Source organism: Mercenaria mercenaria, chromosome 1 (assembly GCF_021730395.1).
Source record: "Mercenaria mercenaria strain notata chromosome 1, MADL_Memer_1, whole genome shotgun sequence".
Taxonomy (NCBI): Eukaryota; Metazoa; Mollusca; class Bivalvia; order Venerida; family Veneridae; genus Mercenaria; species Mercenaria mercenaria.
This window is the reverse complement of record NC_069361.1, coordinates 89,127,574-89,144,004: the sequence shown is the minus strand read 5'-3', so window position 1 is coordinate 89,144,004 and position 16,431 is coordinate 89,127,574. Positions and strand designations below refer to the sequence as shown.

Below are 16,431 nucleotides of genomic sequence, written 5' to 3'. Positions count from 1 at the left end.
TCATGATTGTTTCTAAGACTATGAGTCTAGCTGGATACACTGGAGACTATAGCTGTATAATTTGTGTCTAGCTGTATATTTTAGATATAGTTAATTCTTATGCACCTGAAAGCTGTCTATAGTAGATTTTATGTTGACAAGGGGAAGCCTATGTAAACCCAGATGTTGACAAATGTCATGCAGCAGTTCTAGGTGCAGTCATTGTAAATACACAACACAAGATTTATGTTAATATATAAGTATAAAGTTTGTTGAAAACTCACAGTTTACTGTGCACCAAGACAGGAGTGCTTCCAAGACAGAGAATTTCTTTAAAACAATAAGACATGATAAGAAGGTTTGATGGATGGTATATTTCACGGTTCAGTAAAACCAAGAACATTTGTCTTGATGTCATTACCACTTCAGCAATAGATGTATTTTCATTCCAAGGAGGAGAGTTTGCATTATTCCCTTGCATATTACTGTCAAACTTGAAGGCAGTGGAATCACTTATCATTATTCCTGGAGGATTTATACTGATATAATGTTAACTTTGAGGCCATTTTTACTGATAGGCCTAATAACTTAGTTTCCTGGTACAAATATTTCTTCCTAGCTTTCTTGTTCAGTTATAGCAGAAAAAGTGCCAAATGATATTGAACAAATCTTTTAATCAGTCTGAAAAAAAAACTGATGGTTTTTATATCAGAAGTTATCAACTTTGACCAGAACCATGCCAGATTTTGCAGGAAACTCATTTGTCTAGTCTTCTTCCCAGACAAGAGGAAATGTTGTTGCAGAGCCATTCAACTTTATTTTGTCAATACTTCTGTCCGAGGTCCAAACACCTGTCTGTTTAAAATGCATCTTATGTAGACATTTATTATCAGTTTGAAGTCCCTTCCTGTCAGCTGTCTGTGTGTGTAATGTTCCCACTTGCCAATTGTCTTAGTGAGTAAAATCCCCACTTGCTACCTGTTTGAGTGTGTGATGTCCTCACTTGTTAGTAATGTCCCCTTTTGCACAATGCCAGTGTGTGTGATGTCCCCACTTGCACAATGTCTGAGTGTGTAATGTTTGTTCTTAGTTTATTCCTTTCATACTTGCTCAACTTTATTATAGAGTACTGAGAGTGAGTGGTGGCTTATAGTACCAAATTCTGCTGGTATAATATCTTAAAAATCTCATTCTTTGCTCAGTGGTGTCTTTGAATACATTTATTGCCATCGGTCAGTTACAAAATATGTGTTCAACAGCCAGGTAGATATTAGACTTGTATTCAAATCATTTTCCCAGGCTTTGCTTTCAGTAACATTATAGAACTTGAGGCAGTCAGCAGAGCTGTATTTTTCAAAATATATTAACATAATATTAAACGCACTTCTTTCACAACTGAAAGGTGGCCAAGTCCAGTGGTTAGAGTTCTAACTACACTCCAGGTTCTTGCTATTATTTTTGGCAGGAACATTATGATATGGGGAAAGCAATACACCTGATCCTAGTGTATAAATGAGTGGCTAAAAGCAACATTCTTGGACATCCAAAACAAATAAATCCTGATAGACATGAAGGGTATCAATGCTAGATCTCTAAGTAGTTATGCTCATCAAATGCTCTATGGTATGGTTCTACTTAGCAGGTGAATATATTTATCTTTATTGTAGTTTGATATAAAACAAAATCTAATCAAAATAGTACATCTTAGTTCTAAGGTTAATATGATCTAACATCAGAAGTATTGTCTCTCTCAACAGGAAATAAAAGACTGGGCCTTATGGTCTCCAAAAACATAAATTGTATGTAAACATGGCAGGAAAATATTTAGTTCTTGGTGCCAATGACTGATCGTGAGATCTCTGTGAGCTGATTGGTTTATTTCTGTCTGTCAGACAAAACATTCAACAGCCATTTCTAGGGAGATATTATTTTCTTATATACAAAAAATTTGATCAGCTGTATGATAACCTGCTGCTAAATGAGATTGTATCTACAGAACTTCCTTCCTTTGTTATCTTCCTAACTTTGCTAAAACTTTTAACCTTTGTGTTCCTTGTGCCAAGAACTTTTGGTTATTTCAATGACATGTTCACATTCTCAACTATTGTTTCCTTTGTTTCTTTTTGAGATGGGAGATGATCATCACAAAAACTTTGAATGTCCAGGCTTTGAACAAAGAATCTTAATGATATTGTTTAGAGTATTCCACACAAATGAGATACAAAAATAATTTTATGGCTTCAAAACAGAAACTCAATTAGCTTCTGTATATTTCCTTATTTCTAATTTTTTAGACATAATTTTGGAATTGATTCCAATGTTCAATTATCTAGACTAGACAGTTTTATTGCATTTTATGTTTTTGATTCCCTCTAATACTCTGATTGCATGAAATCATTCAAAACTGTGCTAAATTAAATTTGCTGTGCACAACAGAGGTGCTAAGCTCCAAGGTTTGATGTTAAAGCTATTGCAACTAGGGGACCAGGGCTTGGTCCCAATGATTTTACAATTGATTTTCCTGCAGTTTGTTGACATTTGAAATACTTTTTTTTTTAAATAAAAAATGTGTTGGTCAAATAAAAGTTGAAGCCCGGGCTTCTGTGATTCCACCTTGCTAAATACATACGTAAAATTTCAAGCTCTTAAAAACCTTTTAGTAACAAAATTCTAGCCTGAAATGAATGATGTATATCAGATAATCTAACACATTTACTTAATTCAGCAGACAGGAAAGTATTTAATATAATAATAGGATATCTGGAAAATGAGGATATATCCTGCAAGCATTTACTGATAAGCCTAAAACATGTGATATTGCTAATTTGTTCTGACATAATATGTAATTACTGCAAAAAAACACACACACAGGAACAATTTGTATTATGGTAGTCGCCTGTAAAGGCATTTCATCAAGTTGATCTAAATTATGAATGAACAAAATATAAGTATCTATTTGTTGGGTTTTTGTATTGAACCATTGTTAGGATGTTTAATTAGACAGGCATATATTTTATTGAGTAGACTTGATTTCAGTCTATCATCATAATTGTTTTAGTTGGACAAGTAATGTTTGAGATAGTCTACACTTTCATACTGATCTATTTTGAGAGGGGTGTGATTTTTCTTCATTCTAATGTAAATTAGTATATTTTAAAAAATTTAACAAAGTAAACTAAAAAGCTAAAAAGTAACAAAAACATTAGAATTAATTCTGGTAGACAAGCAATCTGATTATGACTTGTAAACATGTTATATGAAAAAGTGCTATTTCAAAGAAAAAAGAAGCAGTTAGCAATGTGGTTATGCTAGACTTTTCCATACTTCAACAAGCACATCTAAATAGGAACTGTTTGATGAATCAAATTCTTTTAGAATTTGTAAATATTTATTTCTCTAATTTTGCTTTGGAATGTTGTATATTTATCAGTATGATTTCTCAAACTTTCAAGTATGAAATTGATTTAATGACATTTATCTAGAAATAATTCATGCAAAAAAAAGTGGCAGTATGGTGAAGAAGCTTTGGAAGAGTTATGTTCTTTTCTGTCATGTTAACAGTTTATATTCTGTCATTTTAATGGCTTAACACAAAGTTAACAAAATGATAAATTCGATTTAATTGCAATCTTCCAAAGAATCAGGTTATTCGGAGATAAATCCCAGGAATTATGCTCCAAGAATATTTCAAATCAGAGATGAATTTCAGAGATATTGCTAAATGTTTTATGTTTTTCATCTGTCTTTCATACCACAGATGTACTGTGTTAAAATCTAACTCCTTTAGACTGGTTATCTGTAGAAAATCTAATGATAGTGTTGTTATCTTTGAAATTCAGAACCAGTCTGGATAAACATACTGCAGCATTAGATAATGCTCTTTCGGCATCCTGTAATTAAATTAAACTGAGGGAAAAAGTGCTTTAAATTAAGATTTATGTATTTTTTTTCATCAGAGTTATCAAATTTTGGTCTAAACCATCTGTATACTCAAATATTTTGCTGTTAGGCTCATTTTTTAGAATTACAAATAAATGACGATTTATTCCTGCAATATTGGTTCCTCAAAAATAATTCCCTCTATCTCAATATTTATCTTATCTAATTAGCTATATCCATTTGGGATTTACTGATCTATTTAATCAAATAAATTTGATGTTTTCCTGTAAAAATATTGGAAAAACATGTTCTATTCCACCGAGACATTTACATTGAGCCATCTTAGAATACATCAGATTAAACTAATGTTTGAGGACATTTCCTAGATTTTTTTATCTACAGATTTGTAAAAAAAAAAAATTACACAGCTTGTCTACTTCAGTATTTACTCTGTCAATTTCAGGGATCATAAGGTTATATGTCAGCCTGCTTGTTTTTAATATATAGGTGGGATAAATAAATGACCCTTTAGAAATTAGTATTCCAATAATTATGAGAGAACCAAGAAACGAAGCATTTCATGACAAATTAAATTTACTGACAAATTTTTGCTTTTGTACATACATTATTACATAACTGATATATAATAATTTTATAAATTCCAACATTTAAATGAAATACTTTTTTGAAATTTTTATTTCAAGGAAATTTCCAGGAGTAATCTACTAAAAATGTAACAAAAAAGCACATTTTTACCATAACTTTTTTACCTTTGGACAACTTGTTTTTTATTTTTATTGTGTAGGTGGCTAATACATCGTACAGAATGAAAACATAAAAATCATTTGTAGCCAGTTTAGTGTAGGTTAGTGTTTATTAGTAAGCATTTATTACATTAAATTGGTCTGGTGCGGAATAGCCATGTGACCAATTTAATTTGATAAATGCTTACTAATTAACACTAACCTGTTTAGTGTTTGAAAGTATTTTTTGTTTACAAATTTAAGCTCCGCTTACAGTATGTGACTTACCGGGTAAATAAACGACTAGAAGTAAATGTTGATTTACCAAAATAAATTTCCCGATAATTTGAAAAATACTGCAATGCCATTGGATGAAATATAATTTCAAACACTAATGAGTTATTTAGATTGAATACTTGGTTTAGACTGATTTTTACAAAAAATAACCCATATCTAGATAAAATATTTCAACAATTTTTTTTTCATTTGCTTACAATTTCTGATAACCAATTAAATGTTAAATATGATTTCTTCTGCAGCAGTGATTAATTAAACATTGAATATAGATCTTTGTGGATGTAAGGTATCATTATAAAAAAAATAGATCTACTGTGCTCTGTAAAATTCTGTTTTAAAACTAGTATGACATAAACTTTTTGCAAATATTTTTGTAAACTAGGCGTTTTAGATAAGAATGAAAAATGATGCTTAATCTATGAAACGTGCATAAAAATCTAAGGTTTTGCTAATATTGCTGTAGGAGTAATGATGACTAATTGAAACGAGAAATTTTGTGAGGAAAACTATTGTTTAATGCAGAAGATAAAATCGTCAAGTGGTATTTTTAGTTTCAATGCATGTCTGCACTATGATATACGAGATAAGTCATAAATAATTATTGAGGATTTCATGTCCTATATCTTACTGTTTACACTTTGTGCATTACATCATGAAAGATTGATTTAAGATATACAATTTTATTCTCAAATGTATAAGTGGTGGCAAAACCTTTTGCAACATTTTGTATATTCTCAAAAATTTTGAAACACACCTGTATATCTGTGCTGTATTAATAGAACTACAGGAAACCCAAAAATGGTCAGATCTGATCTACCGGGCTCGGCCACCAACCAATCCCTCGAGATTCTGCAGATGTTATAACACGAAAAAACATGCGTTATCCCTACATTGGTCATGATTATATAAATGAAAAACAGTTTTATAAGACAGAAAAACACCTATTTTTGTATAAAAATGAGCTGGCACAAGACCATGTACAGAATATTGTTGGAGAAACATCAGCAATGCTACAAGTATTGTTGATGTATCCCACAAACTGTTTTCATTAAGGCTATTTTCCTATTAGTGTCAGAGATGGTCATTCATCATTATTAATGGTCAACACTGTGGGATAATTATTACAAATAGACAAATAGTTCCTGGCCAGGTATTGTTATAATGAAAACCATGTTTATACCTACTCAGACAGGTAATTTGTGCTGTACATTTTTCATTCTCCAGAACTTTGAGGAATGTATATGTATGGAAAACAAGTGGGAATGTTTGCTACATGTTTATATTTTAGTAGAATAATAAAAATTGTATTTGATGCACAACGTATAGTTGAGACTTACGAAGCAGCAGTTCTGTAAAAGTTATTACTTGAAATATTTTAACCAGCCTTCTGCTTAAATTCGCTCAATCATCATAAAAATGGCATTACTTAAATTCCCATTACCTTCATTTTTTTCATTTTAATGTCAGAATGTTTCTAGAGTTACTATTTCTTTTAGCCAATTGTATTAACTTTTTTTGTGTCTGGATCATGTATCAGGATCAAGCATAAATGACACCACTGCAAATGTTAATAATGCATTAATTCCATTAAAATATTATACAACTATTTGCTGCTATAGTCGTGTTGTTTACAGTTCTATAGAAATGAAAAAGATGTACTGGGTTGCATATTTGAACAGAGTGAAGGAGTGCATTACACTGTAATCATTATTCATTAGTAGATGTAATTAATTACATTGTTTTCTGGGATGATCTGTGCAATTAACCTGATTACTGGCCTCCCCTCTGGGGGCAAAACATCTCCTATATAATGATCACTAGGTAAATAAATAATCCCAGAGATAAAAGGACCATTTCACTGATAGGCTGCAATCCTTATTGACAGATTCCATTTCAAGACTATAAAAACAACTGGTACATTCAGTAGATTCAAATCTGTTATTTAATGGAAATTACTATTTTTCAATGGGAGTAACAATGAAATTAAGGGATTTTTGCAGACAGGTAAATATCGTGTAAAAGATAAAATATTAATAAGGAAAAAATGTTCTTGTCTTACCTTTAAAAATAATCTTAAAATTGCGATGTTGGCTTGATTTTAATCTGGCATTACTCCCAGGACAATATTCTCTTTGACACTTTTCTCAAGCTATGATAAACAAATTATTAATGAAATTCCTTTCAAGAATATAACATTATTTTGTCTTTTTCATGTCCTTTCAGATAATGGGGCGACCAAGATGTTGAAGAGAATTGTAACCCATAGCAACATTGTACCAGGATGAAGTTTCAGCAGAGACTAATGATGTTGTCGTCTGCTGCAAGTCTCACGCTCGTGTTCCTGTTGCTCCTGTACAGTCCAGGTGTGATGCACGTGCCTAGGGGACATCCTGCCACACGGCATCGCAGGGCTCTCTCTATCGATTATGACTTTGATTCAAACCAGTGGACTCCAGCCTTGCAAAATCCTCAGTGCATGGAAAATGTAGATGTGAAACAATTGGACACTTCAACAATTTTTACACAGAACCTTCCTGAACAGACTAACTACAAAATTTACAAAAATAACCAGTATAAATTGCAACATCCAAATATCAAAGGAGTAGCAGAAAAAATAAATGTAATAATTCTTCCTCACTCACACGTAGATGCTGGTTGGCTACAAACTATTGAAGAATATTATGTTAATCATGTCAAAGGGATACTAAATAATATGGTTAAAAAGTTAAATACATATAAGGATATGACGTTTGTATGGGCAGAGACAGTGTTTTTGTCTATGTGGTGGAATGAGTTGGATGATGACGTTAAGCATCAGGTGAGACGTTTGATTCAGAGAGGTCAACTCGAGATAGCGCTAGGCGGGTGGGTTATGTCCGATGAGGCATCAACTCACTACCCTTCTGTAATTGATCAGCTGATGGAAGGTCATCAGTGGGTGTCGGAAAATCTGCATACAAAACCAGTCAATAGTTGGGCGATTGATCCGTTTGGACATTCCGGAACCATGCCGTATCTATGGAAACAAGCTGGTATGGAAAACATGGTGATTCAAAGAGTGCATCAAGCAATTAAGGCAACACTTGCTTCTCAGAAAGCTTTAGAATTCAACTGGCGACAAAACTGGGATTTTAGCGGTTCAAGTGATATTCTTTGTCATATAATGCCATATGTTTACTATGGAATGCAATACACTTGTGGTCCAGACAAACAAATTTGTGCAATGTATGATTATGGTAAACCTAAATCTCTGAAAGAACAACCAACTGGGAGAGAAATAACCAAACAAAATATTGCAACTCAAGCAAAATATTTGTATGAACAGTATAAAATGAAGGCAGGATTATATAAATACAATACAGTATTAGTCCCAGTCGGAGATGATTTTAGGTTTGATACGTCACTAGAATGGGACACTCATTATCATAACTATAAAAAAGTAATGGACTACATCAATAACCAGAACTGGAATATGTCTATTCAATTTGGTACATTAAAAGACTACTTCAGATTGTTAAGAGATGAGGAGTTCAGGAAATCCAAAGGTATATATGACAGTTTTCCAGTGTTGAAAGGGGACTTCTTTCCATATTCTGACCAAAATTCGGAATACTGGACAGGATATTTTTCCACAAGACCATTTCATAAACAATTATCACGTGACATTGAGGATAACTTGCGAGCAGCTGACATTTTAAGCACATTAGCATATTCACAGTGTAAGAAATATGGAATAGACTTTGAACGGCATCACGATGTGGCTAGTCAGTTACAGGAAGTGCGTAGAAATTTGGGACTGTTTTTGCACCACGATGCAATAACAGGAACAGCAAAGCCGCATGTTGTTGAAGACTATGAGAACAAATTGTTAAAAGCTTTTAATCTTTCACAAAATGTGATTAGTATCACAGCTCAAAACCTTCTTACAGACTGTGAACATGATGACCCAGTGATCTTAAGTCCTGAGAAATTCCGTACGGACGCACACAGTCCACTGAGGAGATATACCGTGACAGTAACAAAACGTGGAACCAAACTGATCTATTTTAACCCACTTGCTCAAGAGCGAACAGAAATGGTCACATTAATAGTAGATAGTTTTAACATTGAAATAAAAAATTCCCAACATATTTACATTCCATTTCAAATAAATCCAGTTTTCACATCAACAACAAACATTCACCAGACACAGTTTGAAATAGTGTTTCAATTAGAAATTCCTGCATTCGGACTGGAGACGTATACCTTATACAAAGTAGATAGAAATGTGTACGGATATTGGTCAACTGTGGAGACATTTAATTTGGAACCTGTTCAAAATCAGGAAAATATGAAATTTAAGCTTAAAAATTATAGAAAAGTACATAAAAACAGCTACATAGAAAATGAGTTCATTAAAGCTAATTTTGATAGAAAGGGTATGTTAAATAAAGTTTATGACAAGACAGTTGGAATATATAATGAAGTGGAATTAGACTTTATGAGCTATTCTTCTGAAGGAAGTGGAGCGTACATTTTTTATCCATCAGGAGAAGCTGTAGGTATATTAGAAGAAATAGTTCCGAACATCAGAGTAATTAAGGGACTATTTATGGAACAAATTCAAGTTGTATATAAAAATTTGTACCATTCCATAACTGTTTTTGACACACCTAGTACACAAGGACAAGGTTTACATGTTGAAAACAAAATTGACATGCGTTCCAAGGTCATGTCTGACAATGAAGTTATTATGAGAATTAACAGTGATGTGAAAAACAGTGATGGTTCATTCTATACTGACCAAAATGGTTACCAACTGATTGGAAGAAAAACAAATTTCAATCGTAGAATAGAAACAAATTATTATCCAATTACCACAATGGTGGTGTTGGAGGACAGTGTTAAGAGAGTAACTTTGCATTCTAAGCAGAGTCATGGAGCGGCCTCACTGCACCAAGGATCCATAGAGGTGATGTTAGATCGTAAAGTTTTGAGTGATGATAATCGAGGACTTGGTGAAGGTGTGTTTGACAACAGACCAACCATAAGTAATTTCATTCTTCAGTTTGAACACAAAAGTTCTGCCGTTCCTGTGAACAATTATCACATTGCATTTCCTTCTTTAGTAAGTAGTGTTATAAATGAGTGCTTGCAGCAACCAGTCCAGACATTATTCACAACTGTGAGGAATGATGTGTTTCTGCCGAAAATCCATCCAAAGAGTCAGTCAATTCCATGTGATGTGTCTGTTGTGAGTTTGAAAAATTTAGTTACGTCAGACCTAGTCTATAGTGGTTCCAGTTTAATCATTCATCGTAAAAAGTTTGACTGTAATTTCCCTACAGCCGGACTACAGTGTTCAATAACCAGCACAAATCCAACTTTATCATCATTACTACCAAATATTTCCATCTCAAGTGTAAGGGAAACAACTCTTACACATCTACACAGAAAGAGTAATGTACTCTTGGAGAAAGAACTTGCAATTCCCACAATGGAGATGATGTCATTTCTTCTTGATTTATCATAGCACTTAAGAACATATAAAACAATTATTACACTGTGATCTCAATTTTCAGGCTTGTTCATACTTTTTTAATATTTAAGTTTACCTGATATTTTAGATTGTCTTCTTTTTCTAGAACTTACCTAGTATTTTGTACTTGGACTCTGCATTGTTATTTTTTCTGGTCCTTTGAGAGTCATGGAGTCCAGTCAGTTTTAGTAGGATAGAATTCTGCTTAAGCCAGTGCTAGGAGGCGAGAAGGATGTTACATATTTTGTTGCCTCTCATGAACAGATTCTTTTAACCCTTACCCTGCTATGTTTCTATAATGGACTGGTCCATCTTTCAACTTGGACAGTACCACTTATTATTTAAAGGTGTTTTCACTGAAAATTTACTGACTGAATAGCGAACAGTGCAGACCATGATCAGACTGCACGGATGTGCAGGCTGATCTTGGTCTGCACTGGTCGCAAAGGCAGAATCATCTGCCACCAGCAGGCTAAGGGTTAAATCGAGTCTGCTGTTACTTGGTTGCAACACAATGCACTCCGTGCTTCCATAGGATCTTCTTATAGATTTTATTATGTATGTTAATTAGTTTACTTTATACTTCCTACAACACATTGACTTTGCACTGTATATGTTGCACATACAGCAGTATAGTAGGATTACACATATTTCAAGACAGCATGAAAAACATACTGTGTATGTATTTTATATTATTTGTTTGTTGGTTTCTTCAGAAAAAACGTGTAAGAATGTAATTATATAAACAACTATTCTGCTTGTTAATTTACAATGATTTTTAACATATATAAAATGAAAGAGCATGGCATTCCCTTAGTGTGAAGCCCTGTATGTGCTGAAGCCCTGTATGTGCGGTGTTTTTACTCGCCTGAAATTGCTGTTTTTTGTGTTGAATGGGTTAGGTACCAGTTAACATGAGTGCTCTGTAAACTTCATATTTTCTAGATTGAATTGTTACATTTACTTGACAGATGTGACCATTTCAAAACAAATATAAGTCCATTAGGAATTACTCTTATCTGTTGGAGTGTTTTGCATAAAAAGTCCTGATGCTGTTATAAATGCTGAATAATTTTACAGTTTATTAAACATATTTTTATTCTTCATATCATATATCCAGTTAAATTTTAAATATACGAGATGGTCAGTGTTTTGATTTAAATCTAAGCGGCTAGTATACATCAAAGGAACTTGAACTGCTAAAGTCGTTGGCGACGTTCTACTTATCTGTAGATAAAAAGGGACTTATGCATAAAAATAAATTGCTTGAGGCAGAAATAGTATTTTATAGTATTGGTAGAACCATTGGTGCATAGAAACTTTCGCTAATTCTTGTCCGTCCTGTAATAGTGTACAATATAGACTTTTTATTCATGATATTAAGTTATTTCTCTCTGTGTATATGTATAGTGTGTAGGTTGTAATTAAAGTGCATTGTACATAATAATACACATTATATGTATATATGTATTACATATTACAGGCCCAATATGGCAGGTTTATTGTCCTGATTTGAAACACATTGTTGACAATGATATTGTGATTGTTCAGTGTGCTAACCTCCCCCCAGTTGCAGACCCAAAAATGCACCAGATGTCACCATTTCACACCAGAGGTCACCATTTCAAATCAGAGGTCACCATTTCTTACCTATTATTCAAATATTTCCTGACCCATTATAGGAGTGGGTACCCTCCCCCGTACCTACCTTAGAGGTTGAGAAACAACGGTTTAACTGAAATGATGTCTGCTGAGAGGTTATTATATGCCTCAGCCTGTTCAGTGTTCAGATTAATGTTATTGTAAACCTAGAAATGGTATTGCGCTCTTTAAGTTGGCGACTTTCGCTGTCAGTGTGTTTCCGCGAATTTTTGTAGTCGCGAAATAACCAGCTACTGTGAAAATGTGAAAGTAAGAAGTTTTCATTGGTTGTCGGCTGCAAAGCTTCTCCACGATATATTTAGTAGTTTACGATTGCTAATTGTGTATTGTGGAACGTGAATTTTGTTCATGATCATAAAGCATGGTTGATGATAAGTGACCAGTTATTTGCCCAGTTTGTAAGCAGTCTTACCTTACGTGCTGAAGGTACCTGTAATTTTGCCTGCGACTGTTTGTTTTGTTCTAAAGCTACTCAATTTTCACCTATTTCGTGTACGATGTATGCCGCGAAGCTTTATAGCCGCTAAATGCCTGTTGTAATAAAAACACAAAATACAGTTTTCCCAAATGTTTCTAGGGTTACAGTATTTGGGTACTACCAATTTAGATGCAGAAATGCACTATAGGCCATCATTTCATAACTGTGTTTCTCAAATTTTCAAGGGATATGTCCCCCACCTAAAGCTTTGCCAGTGAGGCTTTCATTGGGGAAGGGGGCCCATCATCCCCTATAAAAAATGTTTGGATCCAAGCTTGATATTTTTTCTCCATATGAAGCAACTGTACTGTGATGTAGTGCTGTCAAATCCAAGTTCAGATCAGAGCATGTGAAAGCAGATCATATTATGTAAATTTTTGTCTAGGAATCTGTAAACTTTGTCACCTTGGAAATAAGATTTTGTGACATTTTGACATTTCTGGTACACATTTTAATATTTCTGGTGTATTTTTTGTCATTTTGGGGAGAAATGGAGAAGTATTTGTGACATTCTTATGGATTTGATGTTTTTGGAGTAAACAGTTTTAGCTTCCACGTCTGTTTTTTGTTAGGATTGTCCACTCACTTGTTTATATTGCACTTGGTACTCTAAGGATCATATTTATCTCATGTTGAATGTTGTATTTACCTACAGATCATATGTTACTTATTTGCCGTTTTGCATATGATGCAATTCCTTGTGTTGATCATTCCATTCTTTGTTGTTTGTCGGTTGTGTTGCAGATTTTACATTTGGCAACAGAAAAATTAAATGCTTATTAATTTATACCTGAAGGTGAGAGAAAATTTTCTATGGCTGCAGTGGTCTTTATTATACAAAAAGGCAGACCAAGGTTTCAGAAAGAGTTCAAGTTGTATTTTATTGATATTCAACATCTGAGGTGAACATTTTCCTCTCACTTGAATACAACATATTTAAGATTCCACATGTTCTATTTTTCATTTGTAGATCTGTGAACACTAGTGCTTTTAAAGTATGTTTGAAATGTAATTAGAAACTCTTCCCTATATGTGAAGTTTTCATTATTTTGAAGAGTATGTTGAAGACAAACCTAATTAGATTCTTACAGATTTCAAATATTCATGAACCTCAAGTACGAGATAGTCCAACAGGAAGAATATAGATGCAGTTAATATAACAGGCTATATACATGGTGTGATCACTTTTTGCATGGACACAGTACAAAATTTGATTTCTTTTGAAAAAGCATAAAGAGGTTCAGAATTCCTTTAAAATTAAGTTATGTCTGCTTCCAGTAGCATGTCAAAATTACAATGGGAACCAATGCTAAGTAACTGGCAGTAAAATTTAATCAAATCTTTTATTTAAAAGAAAAACACTTGTTGCTGTATGAATATACATAACAAACTTAGTTACTCTTGCCTACTAAAACTGATATCTTTTCCTGGAACTTTTGTACTGCCCTGGAATAAAGTTACCAGCACTTTAAAAATCTAGCCGATGTAACGGATTTAGTCCAACTGTCATTCAAAAGGAATAACCTTCATATTTCAGACCTACATTCAACTAGTCAAAATTTCATACGCAAGAATTTTGGGAATTAAATCACTATTAAAGCACAGTTTTCAGTATTTATGTATGAACGAGGAAAGAAGAATGCCGTTCACCAGTATGGTGGTAGTTATATTGTATGTGTGTACTGTGAAATCATTTATATTCGTGGGGGACTAATTTTCATGGATTTCGTGGTTCAGTCAATCCACAAAATATAATCCCAACGAAGAAGTAAAATTCCCATTCATTTTATGTTAAAAAGTTAAAATCGACGAACTCATATCCCCACAAAATTGCCGTTTTGATCAAAACCACGAAAATACATTCCCAACGAAATTAATGATTTTACAGTATTTGATTTGCTGTACATTTATAATTAAGTTTGAAATGTTTTGTACAAAAAGCTACTTTTTGTGAGTGAATATATGTACTATTGAAATAAATAAACCACAAATTTGATACTATTTTGTCATTTGTTTTTTGTTGTTTTTTTTCAACTTGTTACATACTTTCTTACCCAGTACAATATGATTCAAGAACTTTGACCTTGCTATGTTTGGTCACATTGTGAAATATCCTTTGGAAATATTTTTGAACACCCCATTGCTATTCATTCATCAGTTTGACTAATCAGGTTTAATGCCTTTTACATTTTAATTTCAGCTCAGATTTGTCAGTCAGTCTGCACTTCATATCAGTATCAACTTATTCTCACAAGAGCCATTTTAACAAGAGCTCGTAGAACACAAAATGCCCCCCCCCCTCCTCCACCCCTGATGCATTCAGTAATTGCACAAGGAACAGAAATACTTGGTCACTGTACACAAAAGTTCTACTGTTTTGCGTCAATGTGACCTTGACCTTTGACCTATTGACCTAAAATTCTATAGGGGTCATCTGCTGGTCACAATCAACCTCCCTAGTAAGTTTCGTGATCCTAGACCCAAGTGTTCTCAAGTTACCATCCAGAAACCATTTATCTGTTCCGGATAACTGTGACCTTGACCTTTGACCTTCAGACCTCAAAATCAATAGGGGTCATCTGCTGGTTATGACCAACCTCCCGATCCTAGGCCCAAGCGTTCTTAAGTCATCATCTGGAAATCGTTAAACTGTTACGGGTCACTGTGACCTTGACCTTTAACATACTGACTTCAAAATCAATAGGGGTCATCTGCTGGTCATGATCAACCTCCCTATCAACTTTCATGATCCTAGGCCCAAGCATTCTTGAGTTATCATCCGGAAACCATTTAACTGTTCCAGGTCACTGTGACTTTGACCTACTGACCTCAAAATCAATAGGGGTCATCTGCTGGTCATGATCAACCTCCCTATAAACTTTCATGATCCTAGGCCCAGGCGTTCTCGAGTTATCATCCGGAAATGGATTGGTCTACATACTGACCGACCGACTGACCGACATCTGCAAAACAATATACCCCTCCTTCTTCGACGGGGGCATAAAAAAGACATCTGCCCCCCATAATTACTTGTTCATACTAGGTATGTGATTTTCTATCGAAAGTACGCTGCAACATTGTCAGCGGCCATCTGATTACCTTTAAAAATCCTGCTATGAAGTTTGATTGACCATAGGCATTTTCCGGGTAATGATTTAAACCATTTATAGTCTTGACGTCGCTGTTGCTTAAATATCCCTGCAAAGGATATCTGCAACAGGTGGGTGACTCGGGAGAGGGTGGAGGAAACCTACAACTGTACAGAGATAGATGACAACTTCTCATTGACATTGCCTTGCTGTAGAGATATCTCTCTCACTTAAATCAATACTTCACAGGTATAGTGAAAAATCTGCTGACTCTTAATGCTGACAGTTGACATACATCATATTTGGTTGTGATAGCTGTTCATAATGAATTATTGATGTACACGTCTCAGACATCAAAGAAGCTTTCATGTTAAGACTGCAATAAATTGACATGAAAACTGGAATATATAACAAGAGTTTTACAGAAAAATGTAAGCAATTGGTAAAAAATTGGTGAAAGTCGGATCTCCAAATGAAGAAATTTAAAACAAGAACTATGTTCAGCAACTCTTAATATTTATTATTTATATTCAGCACATAGTATAATAGTACTCAAGAAGCATATTGCACAATTTAGGTAACACCATTGCCATAGTGACATAATGAAAACAACACTAGAGATTGCTTAAAAGTAAAATCACTTCTCCCTATACCATTTCATTTAAACAGGAAGGTGAGGTGAACTGATCACAAAGTCATGCATTTGGAGATAAACAAAAAAAGATAAGCTAAACTATACCATAATGGTGATACAGGTTTATTTAAGGGGAATGACCAAAATTGTCC

The 16,431-nt window shown here is 33.8% G+C and overlaps 1 protein-coding gene across 1 annotated transcript in view; it reads left to right on the top strand.

Moving 5' to 3' along the window:
* The window catches only part of LOC123531139 (alpha-mannosidase 2-like), a 44,312-nt gene extending 29,760 nt beyond the window's left edge, over positions 1 to 14,552 (top strand). The window contains exon 2 of the mRNA XM_045311924.2: positions 7,122 to 14,552. Coding sequence (XP_045167859.2) covers positions 7,180 to 10,410 — 3,231 coding nt within the window. The 5' untranslated portion in view covers positions 7,122 to 7,179 and the 3' untranslated portion in view covers positions 10,411 to 14,552. The remainder of the gene's footprint in view (positions 1 to 7,121) is intronic.
* The last annotated feature ends 1,879 nt before the right edge of the window (positions 14,553 to 16,431 follow it).